This window comes from Cucumis sativus, chromosome 5 (assembly GCF_000004075.3).
Source record: "Cucumis sativus cultivar 9930 chromosome 5, Cucumber_9930_V3, whole genome shotgun sequence".
In the NCBI taxonomy this organism is placed as follows: Eukaryota; Viridiplantae; Streptophyta; class Magnoliopsida; order Cucurbitales; family Cucurbitaceae; genus Cucumis; species Cucumis sativus.
This window is the reverse complement of record NC_026659.2, coordinates 28,844,220-28,866,368: the sequence shown is the minus strand read 5'-3', so window position 1 is coordinate 28,866,368 and position 22,149 is coordinate 28,844,220. Positions and strand designations below refer to the sequence as shown.

Genomic DNA, 22,149 nt, shown 5'->3' with positions numbered 1-22,149 from the left:
AATTCCATATTTTTCAAAATTACTACATCCAATTATAACTCTCCACTCTAAATTTTCTATATAATATCCAAAATGAAGTTACAAAAGTAATTCATATTCTCCTCCTTTCTAATGCTATATCCTTTTTATCTATAATTGGCCGTTGATTCCATTCACTTATTTGATATTAGAATGTATACTTTTTCTTACACCTAAATCTTGTTTCTTATAGCTCATTCATTGGTAATTTTTTCAAATACTGTTTTTATTATCTATTAATATTTTTTTATATATAAAATTGTATTAATAATAATATTTAGCAAAGATTAAAAAAAAAAAAACAAATGGAGGACTTCCAAGACTAGTTTGATGCTCGGCCCATTTTGAAACGTAGCCCAAAAAATGGCCCTTTTTGGTTCTTTAGTCTTCTTCTTCTTCCTCGGCCGTTCATAGCAATCGGTCCTCGTTCTTGGCTCTCATCAGGTGAATTCCCCCTCACTCTTCCATTCTCTTATTTCTGTTATTTCCTGTTGTTTCTTCTTTTTCCTTTTCATTCTGCAACTCCATCTTCACTTTCTCATTTATTAAAGTTGTCTCCATCAATACATTCATTCGACTCATTTCCTATTATGTTTTCTTCCCTTCGATTTCCTTTTGTATTCAGCTCCATATTGTGCTCTTCTTATTGGAACCACTCTGTTTCATGCCTTGATATCTCAAGAGTTAGTTGTTTTACACTGCTGAGAATTGAGCACTATTTGGAAAGTCAGCTAAGAATTAATCGTTGTTTTTGTGTTATCTCAGTTAATAGAAATTCAACTCGGTAGACATTTTTCTTAACAAGACGACTGCTTGGAGGAAGAAGAGGAATCATAAAGGCAAATACTTTTGAAGGAAGAATTCCAGACATAACAGGAATCTTTGAGGAGGTTAAAATTAAGGGGAAGGATGTCCAAGTCTTGCAAAGGTTTAGCGATGGAACTAGTCAAGTGTCTCAGCGAATCTGATTGTGTAAAGGTCTTATATAAACTTGTTCTCATTGTATATGACTGTCTTTACGTGTTTGGGTATGCAGACATGTATCTTGTGTATCAGTGCTTGGATAATTTTATTATAGAAATAAGAATTGGCATCTGTTCTTCTGAAATGCATTTTTTTTATTCTTGCCAATCATTAATGGATGTATTAGAATTTAAAACACTCTACGATGAAGAATATAAACAAGGACATGTTGGGTAGTTGCTTTAACTCAATACGGTTTTGAGTCTTTTGTTGTTGCAATTTCAGGTTCAGAATCGAACTTACAGGGAATGTGCTGGAGAGAAGAGTCCTTGCATACCTAGCGAATGTGTGGGATTAAGGGAAACATATTTCAATTGTAAAAGAGGCCAGGCAAGTTTCCATTAACTCCTTCTCCACCTCCTGCAGTCATTCGTTATTTGTTTGGTTAGATGTGAATCGTGTTACTGGAGCTTTAAATTATACATCATGATCCAACAACATGGAAATTGTGTTTGAAATTCTATATGGTATTAAATGGTTGCAAAGATTAATCTTCAGATAATTTGTCATTTCCTTATATTCTACTCTAAATGGGAAGTAGAGAACGTCTGTGGGTGGAGCTATCCAAAGTATTGTTATATGTAAATCAGAAAGTTTTCTTGGAAAGAAATACTAGGGTTTCTTTGTTCTTTTTTCTTTTTTAAGAAAATGAGATACATATTAGCAATCAAATTAGTAAACGAGAGAAGATATGTCTGTGAGGTTTACTGTTTACTATAGGTGAGTTTGAGTGTAACCAAAAGTCTGTAGATGATTTATGAAATGAGAATTCGATCGAATGTGCCCACTATAAGGAACTTGACAGTAGTTTAATTTAGCATAACTTAATGACCTGCTGGATTTTCTAGAAAATGAGTGGATTGGAGTGGCATGGATGTATGAGAAATTGTGGAGTATCCCATTTTGGGTTCAACATTTGTACTAATAACCAAATGGATGCAATGGTGGTCTTGAAATAAGCTGTATAAGGAAGTGTAATTAGGAAAATATCCCAAAACTGTCTGCCCAGCTTGTTCTTGTGTGAAGGCTTGATGTCCTTCAATGGTGATTCCTTCAATGTTTTGTTTCAAAACATCTGTACTCATCAGCTTGCCTTTGTGTTTGGAAGAAAGTGGAGTCGTCTGTTTGTTCTTTGCCCTTGAGTAGATTTCAGATTTTCTGTTTTTCTCACATCATACTTCGGAAAAGAATATATTTCATCTTGTTTATGGATATTACTTAGGGGCAAACCAAAAACAAACTTTAGGGTAGAGTCTCTGGTTGGAAAGGAACAATAGAGTTAAGATTGTTTAAATTTTGAGTTTGCTAAATTTTTTTGTTCTTACTAGGTTCCTGACATTCTGTTGATAATGCCTCCAATGCCTGCACTTTTAGTCTAATTCATATTTCTGGAAGCAGTGTTTTTCTAAACTCCATGGGGGACTGAGTCTGAATGGGTGACTTTAGTTGGTATATCCTTAACGAAATTTTTTAACATATTAATGAAATGTGGTTCCGTTTCCAAAAGAAAAACAAGTGCAAATCAGTGGCAGTCTATGCTAAATTTGTTTCTCCCAAAGTCGTTGGATCTTATTAGATAGTGTATAATTGATGTAATTTGCATCTCACAACACTGGGTGCACCTCAAAATTTCAGGTTGACATGAGGGCGAGGATTAGAGGAAACAAAGGTTATTGAATGAGGGGTGGAGCTGATCAAAGGTTATTGAATTAGAAGTTCGAAACTTTGAATGCCTTGAAGTTTGTCTGCAATGACCTGTAAAAATCTTGCCCTTCTGCATACATTCAGTAACATTCGGCTTTCAACTTTTTTCTTCCCTGAAGAGTTTTTGCATTAATCTGCTTAAAGAAGCCAGTGGGCCTGTAGCCAAAGATTTAGTCCTGAGTTAATATGTAATTTTGTTCCTTTTTGGGTTGGGTGATTCTCTTTTCTCATGTTTTGGGATTCTTACAGTAACTTTACCATGGCTCTTCAATACTTAAGGTTTTTTTACCATTACACAAGTACATACGCTACTAGAAGAAGGAAGGTATAACTTCACTTGATTGTTCAGTGGCATGGTATTCTTCTTCTTGTGGTTACCTTCTTACAGGAAGATGCTTGTGTTTGTATCCAATTCAAGCGTGGTCTAACGGAGTTTTCTTGTAGGTTTAAGGAAATTCTTATCGTTTTTTCAGGGTTCATGGTTAAGTTGGTCGCGCTGAGGGTTCTGCTTGAAATGATTTTCTAAGGACCTTGGAAATTTTAGGATATGCTCCAAAGAAGGTTTTTTCTCCATTTGTAAGTTCAATAGATCAAATATTTTTTTCTCCATTTAGGTATTGGAACTTCTAATAATTGTCAGTTTGGCTTCGCTTTGGATAAGATTTTGTTTTTAAATGATAAAATTGCAAAATACTTATTTATAAATATAATAAAATGTCAACCTATACTAATTTATGTGTTTATTGTTGATAGATAATTAAATTAAAAACAAACCCCTCTTGTTTTGAAATTTGGTAGAAAACTTTGAAAACCAATGACAAATAAATTTGGAAAAAAAAATCCCACTGTTTCTTAAAACAAAAAAACTAAATAGTCCTCTATCTAGAAAAAAAGAGAGAGGATAAAATTTAGACTTCAAAAGTTAATTATTTATGAAAATAACGGCTAAAATGAAAGTGATAGACAATTTGGCTTTTGAAAATTGAAAATGGGTCGCTGTATTTGTATTTTGTATATGGAGCCTATAATTGTTATTTATAATTGCAATTATTTCACTCACTTTAAAAAAAAAAAAAAAAGAAACAAACAAACACACGTGACGCACATGAACTGCTTTTTATTCATTTAAATTATATATTAAATGTTTTCCTTTTGAATGATAAATGATTGTTTCCAACAAACAAAATTCATTAACCAAAAGAAAAAATTAATTTAAAGAAATAAATCCCAAAGGTATACTTTTCAAAAACAAAAACATAATTGACAGGTCAGGTGCTCCTCATATTTTTTCTTTCTCCCTATTAACGCTCATATAAACTTCAACAACTCATTGGATTAAAACGTTACCATAGTTTAACATCAATCCCTAATAGCTATCTATTTGGAGGCAACTGAAAAGTTGAGTTGCTTACGATAACAAATAGACAACCACATCTTTCCTACAAAAAAAAAAAATTACTATTTTATAGTTTTTGATTAGTATTCAGTGTATTAGCTGTACGGTGTAAATATTATATAAACACACTGTTATATTTAGAACTCCAAATATGGAATAAGATACAAGTGTTGTTTACTTATAAATGCTCTTATTTCATGACCTTTCTTTTCCCGTGACTTAATTTACAACTGACTTTATTGGATATGGTTCGTTTGTTATGTTATTATTTAGTTGTTTGTATAAATTATTTTAGCTTGTACACTGATAGAGCAGTAGTAAATTTAACTAGTTTAATAATAGTGTTTGTTTTGGGAGATGACAACTGTTAGCTTTAGTTTTACACTTTCCATTAAAATCAAACATCATAATTCTAACATGCATACAATAATTGTATAATAAGTAGAAAAACAACCTTGTGAAATAAAGGTGGAAATTATTTGGGAATAAGAACTCGATTATTTTCTAGAATTATGAAAAGAAAATGATGAAGGTTGAATAATAATAGAGAAGCAGAAAGATAATGTTTTAAAAAAAGTTTAGAATGAATAAATTTAATTTGGTTTGAGAACCATTCGTAAATGAATTTGAGTCCATCACTTAAATTGATTTAAGAAAATTGAAGGTGTAAGAAATACGTATTTAAAAGATTGAGAAAGGAATGTAGGAAACATTAGAAATAGTAATGAATATTTTAGTGATAGGTAGGGATAGTTGAGTGTAATAAATAAATAATAAGGTGTAGAATTGAAGGTAAGGCATATATATATATAAGAATAAAATTGAAAAGAATGTAAAAAATATAAAAAAAAAAAAAGGGAAAGGAAAAGGAAGAGTCAAGTTTTTTGCGGTCAATGAGTTAGAAACTTACAAATTTGGGGAAAATCCAGGGCATTTCCAGAGAGAGAGAGAGAGAGAGAGAGAGAGGAAGAAGAAAGAAGGAAGGGGCGATATAGAGAAAATTCAAAGCAAGGCTGCCGCGTATTCATTCTTTTCAAAAAAGGTTACATCATTTTCTCTCTCTTAATCTCAAACCATAACCCTAATTCTAATTTCCCCCACCCAAAGCCCATCTTCTTCTTCTTTCTTCTTTCTTCTTTCTTCTTTCTTCTTGAAATTTTTAAAGAACAACATTCTTCGCTTACTAGCTACGCATATAGGAGATTCAGTTTCTTTTTCTTCATCAAAACCAAAATCCAACCTGAAAAAAATCATCGCTTTAAACAACCCCTTTTTTCTGCTTTTTTTCTCTCTCCAGATTCATTGCCTTCTTTTTTTTTTTTTTCCATTTTCTGCTTTCAATTTCATTGCCTTTCCACTTGATTTCATTTCTCTTCCTTGGTATTTGCTATTTGCTATTTGGGTCGATGGCCGATTTTGATCGAAGTAAGCAATTTTCCGAAAAACCTAAGTCTGCCTTCTTCAATCGTTCCCTTACCTTGCACTCCTCCGCCATGGATGCTTCCACCAAGAAACCCTACCTTCGAGCCTCTCTCAATCGGACGGATTCTGTCAAAAAGTATTACAGCCCTTTCGAATCCGTGAAATCTGCCAGCAATTCCATTAAAGGGAAGGTTAAGCAATTGTGTCATTTGTTTGAGGGAGCTAAGTCTTCTTCTTCGCCCTCCGAAGGATCGCAACATCAAATTCAAACCAAGCTCAAATCCACTAAATCCTTTGGTTCTGATTTCCGGGTTCCTTCCATTCGGTTGCCGGGTACTGAAGATAGAATTGTGGTGTATTTGACCAGTTTGCGAGGAATTCGAAGAACTTACGAGGATTGCTATGCCGTGAGGATAATATTCCGAGGTTTTAGGGTTTGGGTAGACGAGCGCGACATTTCAATGGATTCTGCCTACAGGAAAGAGTTGCAGAGTGTTTTGGGCGAGAAAAATGTGAGTTTGCCTCAAGTTTTTATCAGGGGCAAGCATGTGGGAGGAGCCGAGGTAATCAAACAACTCTTTGAAGCTGGAGAATTGGTTAAGATTCTCGAAGGGTTCCCCATTCGGGAACCCGGGTTTGTTTGTGAGGGTTGTGGAGATGTAAGGTTTGTTCCTTGTATGACTTGCAGCGGTAGCAGGAAGGTATATGATGAAGATGAACAAGTCTTGAAGAGGTGCTTAGATTGCAATGAGAATGGATTGGTTCGATGTCCTGGATGCGCTTCCTGAATCTTCTGGAAAAGCATGGAAGGAACAAACCAACCGATGTTCTTCGGCGTGTATGTCAGATGCTTTGTTGTTGATAAATAATCACTAAACCCTCACATTATTGATTGTGGATGTGCCTACATAAGTTTGGAGTTTGGACTCTTTGGTTAATGGTTTATTGTTTAGCCAAGTGTTCATCAGTTGGGTACTGGTGTTCATGTACTTTGTGAACAGCATTTTGGTAATAGTGTATGTTATCAATGTGCAAAGTCGAGTCATGTTTTTTTTTCTTTTGGGTTTCTTTTTTCATTTGACCTGTTACAGGGGAAGCTAATTCTCCTCTTATGGGAATGTAAATATCTAGTGCTATTTGCCAACACCAATTTGCAGAGGTTGCAATTGATGTATTCTTACTAAAAAGGGTTTGTTTCATACCCATATCTATACCTATCTTCAAATTTTATATTGAGTTTACAGCTCTTATTAGTTATTACACTTTCCTTTCCTTTTGTTCAAGTTATACTAACAAAATCTATAAGATTTTCTTCTCTCCTTTTTTTGCGAGGTACTCTCTTCATTAGAATGCATGTATGTGGCCTCATTTCTAATTATTTTCTACTGTCTCTGACCATCTCATATGTTCATAGATCAGATTGCTCTGGTTTCTTTGTGTATGAAAGAGAAAAATCATTTAACTTTTATTAAAATGTGCCTAGTTGATATGTCAGATAATGAAAACGCCACTGTACATGCCTGTCATCTGAAAAAAGTTGACCTCTGATAGGCAAAGACTTTCTTGTTGGCTGAGATGTTGAAACATATGATTAATTTAAGTTAGATGGAGATTTAAAAAAAGGCCTTCTCCACCCAAATTTTGCTTTTGTGAAGCAGAGAAAATGAAGCCTGAGCTGTCCTTTGTCAAAATAGTCTGCCGTTGCTTGCTTTCTAATCTATTTAAGTGCCAAACTCAGAAACTCCTATTTTCAGAGGATAGAAACTAAAAGCAAGGTATGAAGCTGATTCATGAATGCAGAAACCAAGTATTTACCTGGTATTGACAACAGACAGATATAATGATCTATTGATATCGTTGATCTCTCTGCATCCGAGTTTGTAGCTGATAGTACAGCTATGTTTATGAAGGAGTCACACAAATGTTGAAACAGTGAGGCATGGATTTTCCAATGGTTTTGGCTTTTCATGCAGAACATCAAATGAATGGGAAAAGAAGGCTGTGGGAATGGATTTTTATGAAATGAAGTGCTCCAAATGCTTGAGGATTGACACTGAATGATATCAGTATTGGATTTGGATTTTCATCGTGAATTTTCACAGATTTTGAGATAATGATTTTTATGAAAAATATATAATGGGTTATAGTATTAAGTTTATATTATGTTCTCTCAGGCTTATGACTAAGAATGTGTCTGAGAGTTGGAATCTGACAGTTGCAATTGAATATTTGAATTCTTGGGAGATGCAAATATGATCTAATCATCTGTGATTATCAATTCCAATTATATTTTAGTTTGGTTTTAATCTATGTATGGACTCAGAATGGAATCTTCACAAGCACCACAATTTTTTTTTCACATTGTGAAAGATTTAATTTATGCGTTGCATTTTTCACAATCAAGTTTTGTTATTAATTTTAAGATCTATTATTAACAAATGATGATGATGGATTACTGATACATATTTTATTAATCTAATGGTTGCTATGAAGGATTGAACAATCTACCTATTTTATAACCCTGCTCGAATTGCAAGTGCTATCATTGTGTTTAGTTCAAGTTGGTTGGGTGTCTATTCATAAAATTATAATATACTAATTTTACATAACCTTAGAACATACTAAATTTACGTAATCTATTAACTTATAATAGGTCATTGTGGTAGAAAGTGAATCTATTAAGAGTGTGGCTTTATTAATAATGAACTTAAATTAGGTTACAGGTGAATCCATGGCAAACATTGCAATATTAGTATTTCTTTTATTGATGGCTGAAAAATAGTAAATTCTTGGTTATCGATTGATTTTATGTGTTCCTTCTTCTTCTTCTTCTTCTTCTTTTTTTTTTTTTTTTTTGAGAAACACGTTAGAGAAATTTACATTGTACCACATATAAATATAAAAGGGTGTGAAAATTTTATCCTTGGATGTTTTTTCAACTAAAGAAACACATTTTAACTGTTGTATCAAATTGCATATGGAAATGTTTTTAACTTGGGAAAAAAAAATCCCAGTACTAATTTGGAATGCATCAGGTAAATAAACGTTTCTTTTATAAGAGTTTCAATTAGAAAATACTATAATAAAGAACTTCCTTTATTGGGGTTGAAAAATTCACTTAGATTCTAAAATACTTCAAATTATGTGTAGAAAAAGCTAAAATTTGAGAAAGAGAAAAAAGGAGTCAGTTTTGAAAACTGCTTTGCTAGCGTATTGGCCTCATTTTCATTTTTGATGTGAACAATTGTCTGCTCCAACAGCAAAATGCCAAACAGATGATGAAAATTTTAACTCTTCCATTTCCAAGGGATAAGTCTTTGATTGTGATTTTTCAAAAACAATAAATCATTGACGGTATGGCATGAATGTTGCCCTCCACCTACCAAGTTATAATTTACTTTTTTGTCACACTGATACCATCTCAGATTGCAGGAAAAGAAAAGGCGCACACAATTCAGAGCAAAGCACAATTTAAATTAATCTCAACTTTTCAAAGTACAAGAAAATGTCAAGTTCTTTCTTCTTTCCAACATATAAACAAACTGTAGAAAGTTCCTCAATACCAAATAGTTTACAGAAAAATAAAAGGGGGTTAATGTTAAATACATGTTAAGAATATTGTGGCAAAAATGCTTCATCTTATCCACAAACATTTCTGCTCTGCCAGTGCCATATTTCAACTATGAACACAGGTATTCATCCACTGATATTCCTAAAAAGTAACCTGTCTCAATCTTCAGAGAATGATTTGCAGTAATCTCTAAAAAAAAACAGCTCTATCTATGGTTTCCTAATATTGTAAACAAACTGGTTTGAATGACTCAGCTGATTTGATATTTGCACTAGCCTTGGATGGGGTGAATGCTCATCCTACTGAGAAAGAGGAACACATTCAAGCTCCATCTCCAGCACGCCCCGCTCCACATTCTGCAGCTTCAAAGATATGTCTTGTCGAATCTTCCCATCAACAAGACTGATGATGCCATCCTTTGCAAGAGTGTTCTCCTTGCTTGCAACCCATTTTCCTAACTGCATTGGCTCACAGATTGTGGACCTCTCACAGGCTCGGGCCGCAGTGAGCAGTGGATTGATATCGATTTCTGCTTCACCCATGAAGTCATCGGTTGAAAATGTATCTTTGTCATACACAAGCTGCACAGAATTATTTTTAAGTTCCTACTAAAGGTAATCAAGAGAAAGAACTGGGTAGTATTTTCAGGTGTGCGAGAAAAGTTGTTACAAAGAAATGTTTTACCAATACTTTTATGCTTCACGGGAAATAAGGATCTGAGAAAGAAACCTTTCCACGAAATTCTTAGATCCCATAATAACCAAAATATCTAAACTCATATTCATGATCTAGAGTTTGTCTTCTCTTTTTGGCTGTCACTAAAGTAAATGGAGATTCAGTACCTCAGGACGTCGAAACAGTAAGGGCAAGTACTAATTTTGTAAATAGTTATCAATCATATAAAAGAAAAGGTGATTTCTACATTTATTGTGATATAATTTAGAATTGAGTCCAAGCATGTGTCTGACATGCCTTTTAAAATGCTTATGAATGACTAAAAATCGGTAGTGCTTTAGGCAACCTTTTTAAGTTTTCAATAATCAAAAGTAGTCTAAGAAATTCTGAAAGTATATGAAAAGCGAAGTGCTAATAGGAATGGCATATTCCTTTAATATGTTTACATTTACGGACTTACAGTCAAAGCATCAATGTGGTTTAGTCAGTCAATTCCCATGATTTCGGAAAAATTTTACATTCATCCAACTTACCACTTTTAATGGAGGAATGTAATCTGGAATAGACAACATTAGGCTCTCATTCCAGACTGGATTCAAACTGCTCTTTATAACTCGTGTTTTCACAGACTGCAAAGTATATAACCACAGGAGAATTCAGGTAATTTCCCACCTTATAAGCAATAACAATATGAATAAAGTCAAGTATAGGTCTCACTTGGTGGCCCAATGAGAGAATTACATAAGGATCACTCGTCACGACATCCCTGACAGCTAAATTTGTTCCTCTAACCACATTGACCTTAATTAAACCGACGAATTCAATCATACCCGCCTGCAAACAGTACAATTGAAGCAATAAGATCAAACGAACATAACAGCTAAATGTGAATTCTTTCCCCCAGACCCTACAACAGAGACTTGAAGCGAACATAAGCAAGGCAATGAATAAAATCCTTATTCCTTACAGTTAACAGCAACGGCATTGAGAGTGAAGTGTCTTCAAATGATTGTTCACTTATCAATTAGAAATAATTTAGCTCTTTTAAGTTCCTATTTTGACATCTAATTTCTCTGTTCATGGGAACTGCAAAACTATACGTGCACCACTCGCCTTATACTTCAGCTACCTTTTGTGCTCAAGCTTTATTAGGAAAATGATAAACAGAGAACATTTATTGTAAAAACACATGTGAATCATTGTGTGGGAAGTCATGCAGAAAGATGCAACTGAGAAATAGCATTCCACGAACGTATGGCTAATTTCATTACATACTGATAAAGGAAAGCATCTGATAAGGCAAATTGAACCACTCTATACAGCTACAAAAAAATGCAGTAGAAGCAAATAATGTTCAAGCATATCAAACTTCAAAAAATTAAATTATTCACTGATGGTTACCATTGAGCTGCTTAATACCAATGCATTTCCCTTCTTGCAGTTTTTATGTTCAGAATCTTTTCTTCCCCAGCTGTTCCGGAATGCACTTCCAATTCGAGTTTTTGTTGGAACTTTTTCATAATTTCTCCTTTCTTGGTTGGCATCAGTACTGGAAGTGCTGTGTGAGAGTAATGAATTTCTCTTCTGCGGGGGTGGAAAAGGACAGAAAAATTGATCGTCTAGATTTGTGAATTGCAGCAGCTCATATTTTTTCCTGTGTAGCCAACATGTAAGTATATCGTTAGGATGATATCTACTTCTAAATATAAAACAAAAATGATATCACAAAAAATTCACCTTATAAAATCAAAACGCTCCTCTATGGAGGAGTCTGGTTTTGGCTTTTTGTTGCCATCTGGGATGCAAACTTCATACTTTTTGTTTACAGCTGTATTTCCGCCAACGCTCATCAAAGCATCAACTTCTTCATCTGTCCAATCATCTAACTTCACTGAAAGAACCTGGCATAGTTTCAGAATCCTTTGTAAATTTATAATTTGTATGATCATGTTAAAAAAAACACACACACTGAAATGCTATTTTGATTCTCAAATGACTTGAGGCAAAAATCAAAAAGCAGGTCAATTAGTAAAAAGTAGACATCAAGCATGGTTTATATATTTAATATCTCTGACCATCACATGACTTTTCTCATTTCTAGAAAAATAATATTGCAAACCCCATACAGGACGGAAGTTTAGCTTGTAAAACATGATTTTTACAATAGATAGAATTTACATCTTCTAAATCTTTCATGCTTTGGTAGTGCTAAAGATTTTCAATAAAATATTAATCCCACATGAGGTTTGTGGACGATTGATTGTTTAATACTGAGCTAGGGATATTTTTCATTCGGCGGTTCACAGGCCAAGTTCATGAAAAGTCCCAACCTTGCAGGCACTAAAATCATAGTCAGCTTAATTCATAGTAAGTGAACTTCATGTCATCTAACCTAAATGTATATTCTCAAGCTACCTAGCAGGGATTTCTTCCCAGTCTTGGCATGGATACTGACCAATGCAAATTAATTATCTGCAAATCAAAGCCTTTGGAAGAAAGGAGTAGATTCAGAGCATAGAAGGAAAAACACCTTAGATATATGCACTCCAAGGCTTCTGTGTACTCCAGAGCACTTGATGCAAATAAATGCTCCAAAACTCACAGATCTGCGTCCAACAAGTGAACAATGATAAGAAAAACAAAACAAGGATGTAAAAGTTGAAAAGTTTTCAGTAGTAGCTCTCTTACTCTCTCAAGAACTTTTAAGGGAGTAGTTAACAGATAATTTGAGTCAAGTGATTTTGCCAGAAATACATCCCTGGTGGTCCTTTCATTAGTTTATCATATAATAGAGTTACTTTCATCTCACAGATACTTTTCCCACAATTCAAGGACCGTTTATATTTACAGATAGGGCCATAAAGATACTGTCGATTCAGAGATCAGACTGCAACTAAAGAGTTCTAAGAAAAGAGAGGATGATAAGGGAAAAACACAAACACGTCTACACATGAGAAGACCCTTTCTTGAATAAAATTTCAATGGTCACCAAATTTCTTCCCCCAAAACCGCTCAATCACTTCCATTTCTTCCCTCAAAATGGGGAAAAAGATACAGTGTGTTATTTTTCTGAAAAGTAGGTTGATTTAGGTTTAATTCAACAACACTGGTTTTTCGTCTAGATGGATATAAAGAAGATTACAAAAGATTCTAAAATATATACTGACAATTTATTCTCTTGATGCCCTCCTATCCTAGATTCATAAAAAGAAGATTACAAAAGATTCTAAAATATATACTGACAATTTATTCTCTTGATGCCCTCCTATCCTAGATTCATAACCAATAATAAATAGTTGCCAAGCATGAAAGAGTAAAAAGGAGTTGGCAAGCTGATATGTAGTCAGTCTTATAAACAATACCCCACAAGCATAGTTTTAGAGAAAAAATAATGGAAAAAAGTAATAAATAAGTGAAAACTGATTTTATTAACTTCATAGTATATTCACAATAATTTAAAATTAAGGATGCAGATTTCTGAGGAAGGATGGTACCTTTCAGAATTACGTGTCAAACTCTCTAGCACAATCAAGTATTTGCTCTCAGTATTAGGGGATATTTCCACTTTGTAGCATTTGAATTATGACAGAAAGGAAAAGTATGGCATCTACAAATATACAATACTTACACCCATTTTGGATCTGGAGATCCGCAATCTGCACAGTATTTATTGCCAGAATGAGCCGTTAGATCCTTCAGCCTTTTCTGGGCACCTGATCAAGGATGAGTAATGAAGCATGGAGGTCAGAATACGAACTTTCTATGCATATGATCTGGAAAATTTATAAAGAATGGCAATAGCAGGGAGGATGTACGATTGACGTTTCCAATGTTCCAACCTTTATGGGGAAAGATGAATCAACCATTCACTACATTTGTGAAACTTGGATTTCAAAACGCTAAATTACCAAGGCTATGGAAAAGTTGACATCCATTGATGACTCATTAAGGCATTTTTTTCATCCATTTTTTCCCCTCCGTATGCCCAAATGATTTGTTTGTGGAGACTATGATAAAGCATTCAATTAAAACCCCACATGCTTGATCTCATGAATAAAGAAAAAAACCCAAGCCTTCATGGAAAAAAGAATCTAAATGATTAGATTAATTTTAGAGCAAAAAGTTGAACTTTGAAAATTAATGTTGATTTAAAAATAAACAAAGTTGTTGGACGTATGACTTACCACATTCCAATTGCCTAGACAAAACTTAGATTTAAACCAAGAATGAAGAAAAAGTATACCTGAATAACCCTTTAGATCAATATGGTGTAACTTGAGTGACATTTCTGGAAAAAATGAATCGAAACTCATATGATGACTTGCAAACCAACAATCTCAACTCTTCAAATACACCTAGGAAGATTCCGACAGATTGATCCCTAATCACAAAAGTCTATCAAAGAAAAGAATTTTGAAATTGGGAAAATATAGATCCTAGAAAGGAAAGAAGATCTCGTAAAAAAAAAGTAAAGGAAAATTACCAAGATAAATACAATTCATCTCCGAGCTTCTTCTCTGCAATGCAGACTAACAAACAAGGGTGAGAGATGCTCACAGATCGCATTAGGGTCCATTACAACAAATCTTTGTTCCATCATAAAAACGAAAAACCAAATGGGTTCTCCAAATTAAAAAAAGTACAGAGAGAATACAAACAGGTGAGGATTGAATTTACGTTGAAATTGAACAGAAAAACGAACAGAAAATGAAATGGGTAGGAGGATCACAAACCATAAAACAGTATTTCGGCACAAAAATGGGTAAAATCCTCTGGTGATTTTGGTGAATAGTGGGAAAATGGAGTGGAAAAGAGAAATCGAATTTTAGGGGATGACACAATTTCTGGTAAGTTAGTTTATCCGTTTTTTGATTGACTGATTACTAAAAGACCTCGCGCCATCCACGTCGCGTCTTTTTTGGAATCTTTTTCCTTTATAGACTTTTACATTAAAGCTTTCACAAATGCATTCAACTTTTATAACATTCAAAAACATTCCTTTATTATTTTCAATCATCACAAACATTACAAAAACCTTTTTTTTTTTCTTTTTTAATTTCTCTATTTAAACATATACAAATTTCTATTAAACACCTCTGAACCTATCCTTTTATTTTTAAAATATCTCACTTTCAAAAATAAAGTCTTTTAACCATATGATCTAAATTTTGTTTAAGGTCATAGTTTGGAGGTTTGATCAATCAAATTATTTTTATTTATGATGGTTGATAATCTTTTATATCCAAAAGGTGGTCTTCATTAAAAGTGATATCTAAACTTAATTCTTTTCCCTAGGACAAGGCATAACAAAGACTGACTTGTGCCTATAATTCTAAATGCTCTCTCTCTTGAACATAGTCATCTTTAGTCATATGTGCCATTGCATGACGGTACAAAAAATATGCTTATGTGGTGATTGATAACATATATTGATGAGTGGTTTGTACTTTGTACCATCTCTCACTGTTTATAGCTAATCTCATTCTAATTTTCTATAGTTTTTTTTGTTTCTAATTTAATATATGGAAGTCTAAATGCAAGTTCAAATTCATGTACTTCCCGTTCTTGTACTTGGCGAATGTTAATAACTGTTGTTAAAAGAAAATTTTGAGAACAAATAGTTTAAAAATCAAAGCTTAAGGACAAAAGTTTATAACAGATAACACTTTTGACCCAACAAAAATAAAGAATTGAAGAGCAAAACTTTAGATTCATTGAATGGAAAAAGTCATAAGAATTAGGCAGAAATGATAGTAGGATCCAACTCCAACTGAATATAAATGGCTGCCACTTTTGGTAGCTTTAAACCAGACAACTGTCTTAAGGTTGTTCATTTGTTTTTCTTGTTAAAATATTATTCATTTTTAAATACTTATATAATAATCAAAATATTTCTTTTATACGTTTCATTAGTCTTTTTAATGACAGAGTGATGTTGAACCCTTTTCACCTTTTACTTGAATCAATAATTTTACATAATTAGTAGTGGACGTACATATTATAATTATTAACTGATGATTAAAATTGACATCCAGTTTCATTTTCTTCATTTAAAATAACTGCTGGACCTACAAATGTTATTTCAAGTATTGTGAGGGGCAAAAAGTGAAATAAATAAATAAAGAGATGAACAATGGAACACCTTTCTCTCTTGCAACAGTGAAGAAGTAAGAACACAGGTTTTTGCTGTCACAGTTCATTCATGTATTTGATTTTCCACAAGCAAACAGAGTTTGCCTTTGATTCTTCAACTAAAAAAATAAAATAACTACATTACATTACTGGAGACCTATCATCATATCACAACTCTCTAATTAGCCTACTTTTACATTCTCTTAGGAGTAAGGAGCTAAACATAGAACATTTTTTTAAAAAATGGTGATTGGAAACAGACCATTACTGCTCCTTCCAAATCCTACCAGTTACCCTGAGTTTCAATTCTTTCCGATCTCCCCCCGAGAAGAAGAGTGCCATATTACGTTGGATAATGAGACCGTCAAAACTGTCTCGGACCTTCCGATGACTGTCCCGAATACTCCGTGGCACTCCTTGCCACACCATCTTCCTCCCATTTCCACCAACCTCAAGACTATAACTATAGTTCTTTGCTTCATTATCGTCGCCCATAAACCGCAAGAAAGCTATGTAGACGGGTGCCATTCCGAGCTGGAAAGCTTCGAAATGTAAACAAAAGTATTGACCAAAACAGCTGAAAACCTAGAAATCAAACGAAAAAGGGTATCAGTTCTGTTATTCTGAATATAAACAAGTTTGTTCTTAAGAATTAAAAAGAAAAGGCTTCTTGATCCACTTTATAATTTTTTTTCGAGTTCATTTTTTAAAATGGGTTCACAAAACGAAAGTTGTTTCGGGGGAACCAAAAGGCAGTTCAGCTTCCAGTCCCCAAACTGTTAAAAAACAAAAATAATTTTATTGTCCTTTCTTTAAGTGATAGCAACGCTATAAACTTGATCTGATCCCTATCTAATAAAAGAGGACATGTTCATTGTCAGTCTGTTTATTCTCAACTCATAAGCCTTTTCTATCTTTTTCAAAAAGAAAAAAAAGGCTCTTTCATCAAAAATAAAACTTGCGTTGATCAAGATTCAACGGGCCAAACAAAATGGAACATGATAAAATAAGACAAACAGAATGGTACCGTTAACATCCAGGTGGCATTTTCGACCTCTTGTGGGTTTGACTTGACATATCGGTGATTGAAAGTGCTTCCATTATGCATGTCAACTTTGTGATCATCCTTGAGGTGGGATACCAAAAATGGAATGTCGCCAATAACTGAGCATTCCGAACCCGCATACGGACAGTTATAGGGTCGATATATACACTGAGATTCATGTTTCAGCTTGCTATAGTATGGATATATGCCCACACATCCAAAAGTTTGGTATTTACATGGAAGTTCCAGAGATGCAGCCACCTTCTCTAATGCAAGACATCTGATATTGCCAAGTTCATGCCTGCAGGTCGGACACCGGTTGTGCACCCTAGGCTTGCAACCGGAACACAATGTGTGACCATTCGAACACTGCAACAATAGAATGTTAATTGACATAAGAATACAAGATACAAAAATAATTGTCATATATACCAGAAATAAATGGGTATTCTCAATAATATAGGGGAAAATCCAGAACTCTCACATAAACTCAAGAAGAACACTTGGTCAAGGTTATAGAGAAAAATAGATCTCTACCTCCAAATTAGTTGATAACCAGATTAAGTTGTTCGTCTGTTTTTTTATCGCATAAACGAAGAATCTGAGCAAGGAGACGACTACATCCACACAAAGCACAAATATCTTAAGTAAGATTTTTCATTAACCTGCTATACTAATCCAATGGAAGGGGGTGTATTACGTATAGAAACAGAGCCAACATAGTCTATCATCCAAGATATGGAATGGCTTCTAGTTGTTGGTTAACCTTTTTTTTTTTTTTGGAATAGTTAGTTGTTGGTTAAAGTGCAGAATATGTTTGCTCAAATTTGTGCCTTCCAGAGATGCCTTTAAGTCTAAGGCCAATATCGTGTGGACAAATTAGGAATTCTACGTCACCTGTGGAATGATAAAGATCATTGTTCATGGGTTCTTTGAAGAGAGTTCGGTAGTTGTTTGGAGATTGAGGATAATAATACTTATTTGGAATCAGTATCCAATTTAACTATACAGTTCTTTTAATTCAAGTCAATTGGAGGTTTAGAGTGAGCTGACTTCTCATCTTCCACTTCGATTTTGTTTTGTATTATTCTCTTGACAGATACTGTAGTCTCTTCCACAACCATGAGTATAGGTATAGTTTCATGAGAAGATAATAACAAGGTATAATTAATGAGATTTTTCAAAGTTTAGGATGGCCACTTCCGCCTCCACCAGAAGCCCCTGCACCAAATCCACCTCCCAAAACCTAAATCTTTCCAACCCACCACCAAAACCTTTTCCATAACTAACATCACCACCAACTCCATTAGTTCATGATTGACACCACCTAAACCCTTCACCCAGGCCCTCTCCAGCAACAAATCAATTTCATTCAAAAGATCTTAAAAGGATGATAACAAACCTGATGAATGGGAGGGTACATAGCATTTAAGCAAACAGGGCACTCCAACAGCTCACGAACACTGCTAGAGACTACGTTAGGTTTTCCTCCAGATCGAGCAGGATCACTCACACTTTCACTAACATCCATCATGTCATCATCTTGGGGAGGATCAATAACCTCAGGTTTGTTCCGGATGTCATCAAAATAAGGATTTGCAGATGTCATTTTTATGAATAGAATGCCTACATGCATAAACCCGAGTTAGAAAAAGTATGAAAAAGAACTTGCAAGTATTAATAACGTAAGTGAGAATTAAGTAAGTAGGACCTTTTAAAAAGGAAATAAAATTAGACGAAAGCTCTCTCGTTTGTCAAAATAAAAAAGCAGTGTACTTGGAGAGCTTTCTAGAATTTCAATACCCTAGAAAAACACCAGGGAAGACAAAACGGATAATTTAACCACAAAACACAAAAAGCAAATGCTCCACATCCTCGATTCTTTAGATAGCATAGGGAAAACTGATGGGGCAAAAGAAACCCCTGGATTCTCGTGGTGGAGATTAGATATTACAGTGACACTAGAGTGCATAGAAACAAGGATTCCCTTGCCAGAAGTTCTTTCTTAGGGTTAGGATATCCAAGATACTAAACCAACTTTCCCACCTCCCTCTGTCAAATTCCCTTCCATTTACAAAAACCAGTCATTACTCCAAACATCTCTACAGAAACTAACTAGGCTGCTATTGTCAAAAACCAGTATATAAATCCCAAGGAAAACCCAGTATATAATCTTTCTACAAAAGGGTATTTCACAAGAACCAATCTTGACCATAAAAAATCTTTCACATTCGGATAGCCTGTCATCTAAAGCAAATCTGGCTTTTAGAATGACACTTCTCTCGAGAGACATGTCAAAATCCAGAAATCCTTCTCGAGAAGAGTGTTTATATTACGACAGGTTCTGGTAAAGCTCTAGGGGCTTTCAGTATGAGGTGAAGACCCTAGCATATCCATACACTTCTCTAAAGGGACACGTCAAAACCACAAATATTTCTAGAGAAGGGTGTTTTCACCAATTTAGATAAACAGCTGGTTATAAAAGAGTGGCTTACTTTAAGAAGAATCAAAGTACAGGCAGGAATCAGGATATTAAAAGTACACAGACCAACATGGAACGTAAGGGGAGGAGCGTCCAAAAGTAATATGATGAATTATAGTTACAACTTACAAGAAAACTTCAAAAGCACTTATGAAAGTCCTATTTCTTTCAAGCCAAATTGTGCAAAAATAAGACTGGCAAAAAAACTAGTCTATAAGGATCTAGGAAGCACCCACTATCACAAAAAAAGGGATAAGAACTACTTTCGTTAACATCTCGCAAATTGCAAATTGCAAATTGCAATAATTAAAACGGGTGGCCAAAAGGGAAACCCAAAAAAAAAAAAAAAAAACTTTAAAAGAACTCTGCCAAGCTTTTATTTTTGAGAACCATCTTGTTTCCTCCAATAATGAATTGGTAAATAAATATATGTCAACTAACACAAAAGATGCTTGACTAAAAGAAAAAGAGAGCATCTTAAGTCATAATCCAATATCCTGTTCAGTGATCCAAAAGATTACTAGCAAAAAACCAGAACACCCAAAGGAGAAAAAGAGTAAGTGCAGGATATATCTCGTCATTCTTGAGCAGTGCATGAAATACCACCAAAAGTTCAAATTCATGAGAGTGAAAACTGAAAACCAATGGAACGAATGAAAAGACAAAACAGCAAACACATTTTGCACTAAACCCTCCAATGGAATCAATTTAATTACCATAAAGGAAAAACTAAACCGTGTAGAAACTCATATCCAACTTTATCATGGATACTAACAACCTTTCTAAACCCAGAACACCAAACAAAAATTTAACTAAAGAAAAATTGAGGCCTATTGAACAACAACAAAAACAAAAACAAATGCGCAGAGTAAAGCAATCAAAGAACCAGAAACATCCAGAGTGACATTGAGACAACCCAAAAACTGAATGCAGATTATGACATTCAAAAACGAACACAACCCAGAAAGAAGAGAAAAAAGACCCATCAACAAGAAACCCAAATCACAACAACCCAAACCCCATGAAGAGAAAAAATCAAAGAAAACATGAAATACCTCAAAAGAGGACGAGAACCCCACCAAAGAAATCTGAGTAAACGACAACTTCGGTTTGTGATAAAACAATAAACAGCAAGTAAAAGAGGTAGTACAGAGAGAAATGTGAAGAAGTGAGCGTTTGAGAGCGGAGAGAATTCAAATTAAAGGCTAAGAGAGAGAGAGAGGGGGGGGGGGGGGGGGGGGGGGGAAGAGTAGGAGCCGGGGAAGAGGAGCGTATGATGAAAGAGAGAGATTTTTTTTTTCTCGAGAAAGAACAAAAAGGGGAAAAGAAAAGAGAGAAATTAAGACGTGCGGACCCTTCTCCCCTTGCCCACAACAACAAGCAGGCCGGCTTCAGTGTCCTCGAAATTCCGAAAATTTATTCGATTTCTTTATTCATTTTGAATGAAATCTGAGAGTTCTGTTAACCCTTTTTCATGGAGAGGCAATCAATCAAAGATTCAAAATACCCAGAAGAGAGAAAAGGGAAATTCTTTTCCTTTTCCAATTTTTTTGTATTTAAACGAAGGTTGGAAAGAGAGAGGGAAGGCGGCAGCGTTTGTATTTGTAAGAATCACTGTGCTTATGAAATATATGAATCATTGGAATGGTTGACTCCGAAGCAGCCGCCTCCCCTCGCCCTCGCCCTCGCCCTCGCCCGGTCTCCTTTTCTTAGGTTAACGCTCTTCTCTTCATAAATACTTTTATGTATTTACAATCACATTACACCAACCCCTATATAGCCTTTCAAAACACTCCAACATCAAACCATTTCTTCCAACCAAAAGCTTAACGCATATTTTGTTTCATCATTTCTCCATTTCTTTCTTAACCAAAATCATCCGTTTTTAGGGCATTTCTTCTTTTTCTTACTTATTATTTCTTCTAATTAAGTTAATTTTAATCATTTTCATATTCCACTTTTCACTTAAATTTCAAAAACAAAAAAACTAACTTTTAAAACTACTCGTCTTGTTTTCAAATCTTGGCTTGAAACCTATATTAAGTTATATGACACGAGAAATCGTACCTCCAGACTTCGAAGAAATCAAATTTTAGAAGTAAAACATGCTTCTAATTTTTATTATGTATTAGTCTTCAAGCTAATAAAAAAAAAAAAGTAGATAACAATAATAATAGGGAGTAGTGTTATAAATAAAAACTATTAACAGTTTTTTACATTTTTTCTTGGTTTGGAAAGTTTGTCATCATATTTTAGTTGTTAAAGTTTGTCATCATATTTTAGTTGTTAAAGTTTGAAAATATTTATTTTGTAAATTTCAAATTTCAAACTTTTCAAAGGTTAGAAGTTAGAAATAGAGTCCACAAGAAATAAAGGAGATAGATACTTAATTTGTCCTAAAATGATCAACATCAATTAATATTAACAACTTTTCAAAATAAACCTATAACTAAAAAGTCTCAAAGCTACCAAATTAGAAATGGTCAAATATTTAAAAACAAAATAAAAACAACTGAATTGTTTTATTTTTTGAAAAAACAAATATTTGGTTAACAAAATTGAAAGTTTGAAGGACTTTTTTTTTTTGGTGTTGTTGTATTGATTGATCCTAAAGAACATTATACAAAAGTTTACCTTTTTTCTTCCAAAATTCGTCAAAGGGATAATGATATAATTTGCAT

The 22,149-nt window shown here is 34.1% G+C and overlaps 4 protein-coding genes across 9 annotated transcripts; 2 read left to right on the top strand and 2 right to left on the bottom strand.

Moving 5' to 3' along the window:
- Positions 1-313: 313 nt before the first annotated feature.
- Positions 314-3,200, top strand: LOC101209371 (cytochrome c oxidase assembly factor 5). 2 transcript variants are annotated; one of them, XM_031885712.1, is made up of 4 exons: positions 314-462; positions 784-996; positions 1,267-1,371; positions 2,677-3,200. In XM_031885712.1, exons 2-4 carry the CDS (start codon positions 928-930, stop codon positions 2,716-2,718), a joined length of 216 nt encoding a protein of 71 aa, XP_031741572.1. In that variant the 5' UTR covers positions 314-462; positions 784-927; the 3' UTR covers positions 2,719-3,200. The 2 variants fall into 2 exon arrangements, with proteins under 2 accessions (XP_031741572.1, XP_031741573.1); XM_031885713.1 differs by lacking the exon at positions 314-462 and adding an exon at positions 472-701.
- A 1,799-nt stretch (positions 3,201-4,999) lies between these two features.
- On the top strand, positions 5,000-6,820 carry LOC101206524 (uncharacterized protein At3g28850). The gene has a single exon (XM_004142380.3). It carries the CDS (start codon positions 5,548-5,550, stop codon positions 6,349-6,351), a length of 804 nt encoding a protein of 267 aa, XP_004142428.1. The 5' UTR covers positions 5,000-5,547; the 3' UTR covers positions 6,352-6,820.
- Positions 6,821-9,016: 2,196 nt separating this feature from the next.
- Positions 9,017-14,750, bottom strand: LOC101221541 (probable ADP-ribosylation factor GTPase-activating protein AGD11). Of its 4 annotated transcripts, none has more exons than XM_031885117.1 (10): positions 14,543-14,750; positions 14,293-14,395; positions 14,053-14,190; positions 13,438-13,522; positions 12,340-12,415; positions 11,547-11,710; positions 11,211-11,463; positions 10,527-10,643; positions 10,343-10,438; positions 9,017-9,715 (listed from the first exon to the last, which is right to left on the bottom strand). In XM_031885117.1, exons 3-10 carry the CDS (start codon positions 14,120-14,122, stop codon positions 9,434-9,436), a joined length of 1,143 nt encoding a protein of 380 aa, XP_031740977.1. In that variant the 5' UTR covers positions 14,123-14,190; positions 14,293-14,395; positions 14,543-14,750; the 3' UTR covers positions 9,017-9,433. The 4 variants fall into 4 exon arrangements, with proteins under 4 accessions (XP_031740977.1, XP_031740978.1, XP_011655911.1 ...); XM_031885118.1 differs by having other exon boundaries at positions 14,293-14,338; XM_011657609.2 differs by having other exon boundaries at positions 14,293-14,326.
- Positions 14,751-15,936: 1,186 nt separating this feature from the next.
- On the bottom strand, positions 15,937-21,204 carry LOC101205198 (E3 ubiquitin-protein ligase DIS1). 2 transcript variants are annotated; one of them, XM_031886113.1, is made up of 4 exons: positions 20,823-21,204; positions 18,389-18,612; positions 16,969-17,355; positions 15,937-16,526 (listed from the first exon to the last, which is right to left on the bottom strand). In XM_031886113.1, the coding sequence occupies exons 2-4, from the start codon at positions 18,593-18,595 to the stop codon at positions 16,206-16,208; spliced, it is 915 nt and encodes a 304-aa protein (XP_031741973.1). In that variant the 5' UTR covers positions 18,596-18,612; positions 20,823-21,204; the 3' UTR covers positions 15,937-16,205. The 2 variants fall into 2 exon arrangements, with proteins under 2 accessions (XP_031741973.1, XP_011655908.1); XM_011657606.2 differs by having other exon boundaries at positions 20,524-21,203.
- Between the last annotated feature and the right edge of the window lie 945 nt (positions 21,205-22,149).

What these genes read in the sequence shown, in the direction of transcription:
- LOC101209371 (XM_031885712.1), top strand. Translation starts at nt 928, where the DNA reads ATGTCCAAGTCTTGCAAAGGTTTAGCGATGGAACTAGTCAAGTGTCTC. An exon ending in GCGAATCTGATTGTGTAAAG is followed by an intron (nt 997 to 1,266) that starts GTCTTATATAAA and finishes TTGCAATTTCAG; the next exon opens with GTTCAGAATCGAACTTACAG. An exon ending in TCAATTGTAAAAGAGGCCAG is followed by an intron (nt 1,372 to 2,676) that starts GCAAGTTTCCAT and finishes TCAAAATTTCAG; the next exon opens with GTTGACATGAGGGCGAGGAT.
- LOC101206524 (XM_004142380.3), top strand. Translation starts at nt 5,548, where the DNA reads ATGGCCGATTTTGATCGAAGTAAGCAATTTTCCGAAAAACCTAAGTCT.
- LOC101221541 (XM_011657608.2), bottom strand. Translation starts at nt 14,122, where the DNA reads ATGAGTTTCGATTCATTTTTTCCAGAAATGTCACTCAAGTTACACCAT. An exon ending in TGATCTAAAGGGTTATTCAG is followed by an intron (nt 13,523 to 14,052) that starts GTATACTTTTTC and finishes ATCCTTGATCAG; the next exon opens with GTGCCCAGAAAAGGCTGAAG. An exon ending in GAGCGTTTTGATTTTATAAG is followed by an intron (nt 11,464 to 11,546) that starts GTGAATTTTTTG and finishes TTGGCTACACAG; the next exon opens with GAAAAAATATGAGCTGCTGC.
- LOC101205198 (XM_031886113.1), bottom strand. Translation starts at nt 18,595, where the DNA reads ATGACATCTGCAAATCCTTATTTTGATGACATCCGGAACAAACCTGAG. An exon ending in TGTACCCTCCCATTCATCAG is followed by an intron (nt 17,356 to 18,388) that starts GTTTGTTATCAT and finishes CTATTGTTGCAG; the next exon opens with TGTTCGAATGGTCACACATT. An exon ending in ATGCCACCTGGATGTTAACG is followed by an intron (nt 16,527 to 16,968) that starts GTACCATTCTGT and finishes TTTGATTTCTAG; the next exon opens with GTTTTCAGCTGTTTTGGTCA.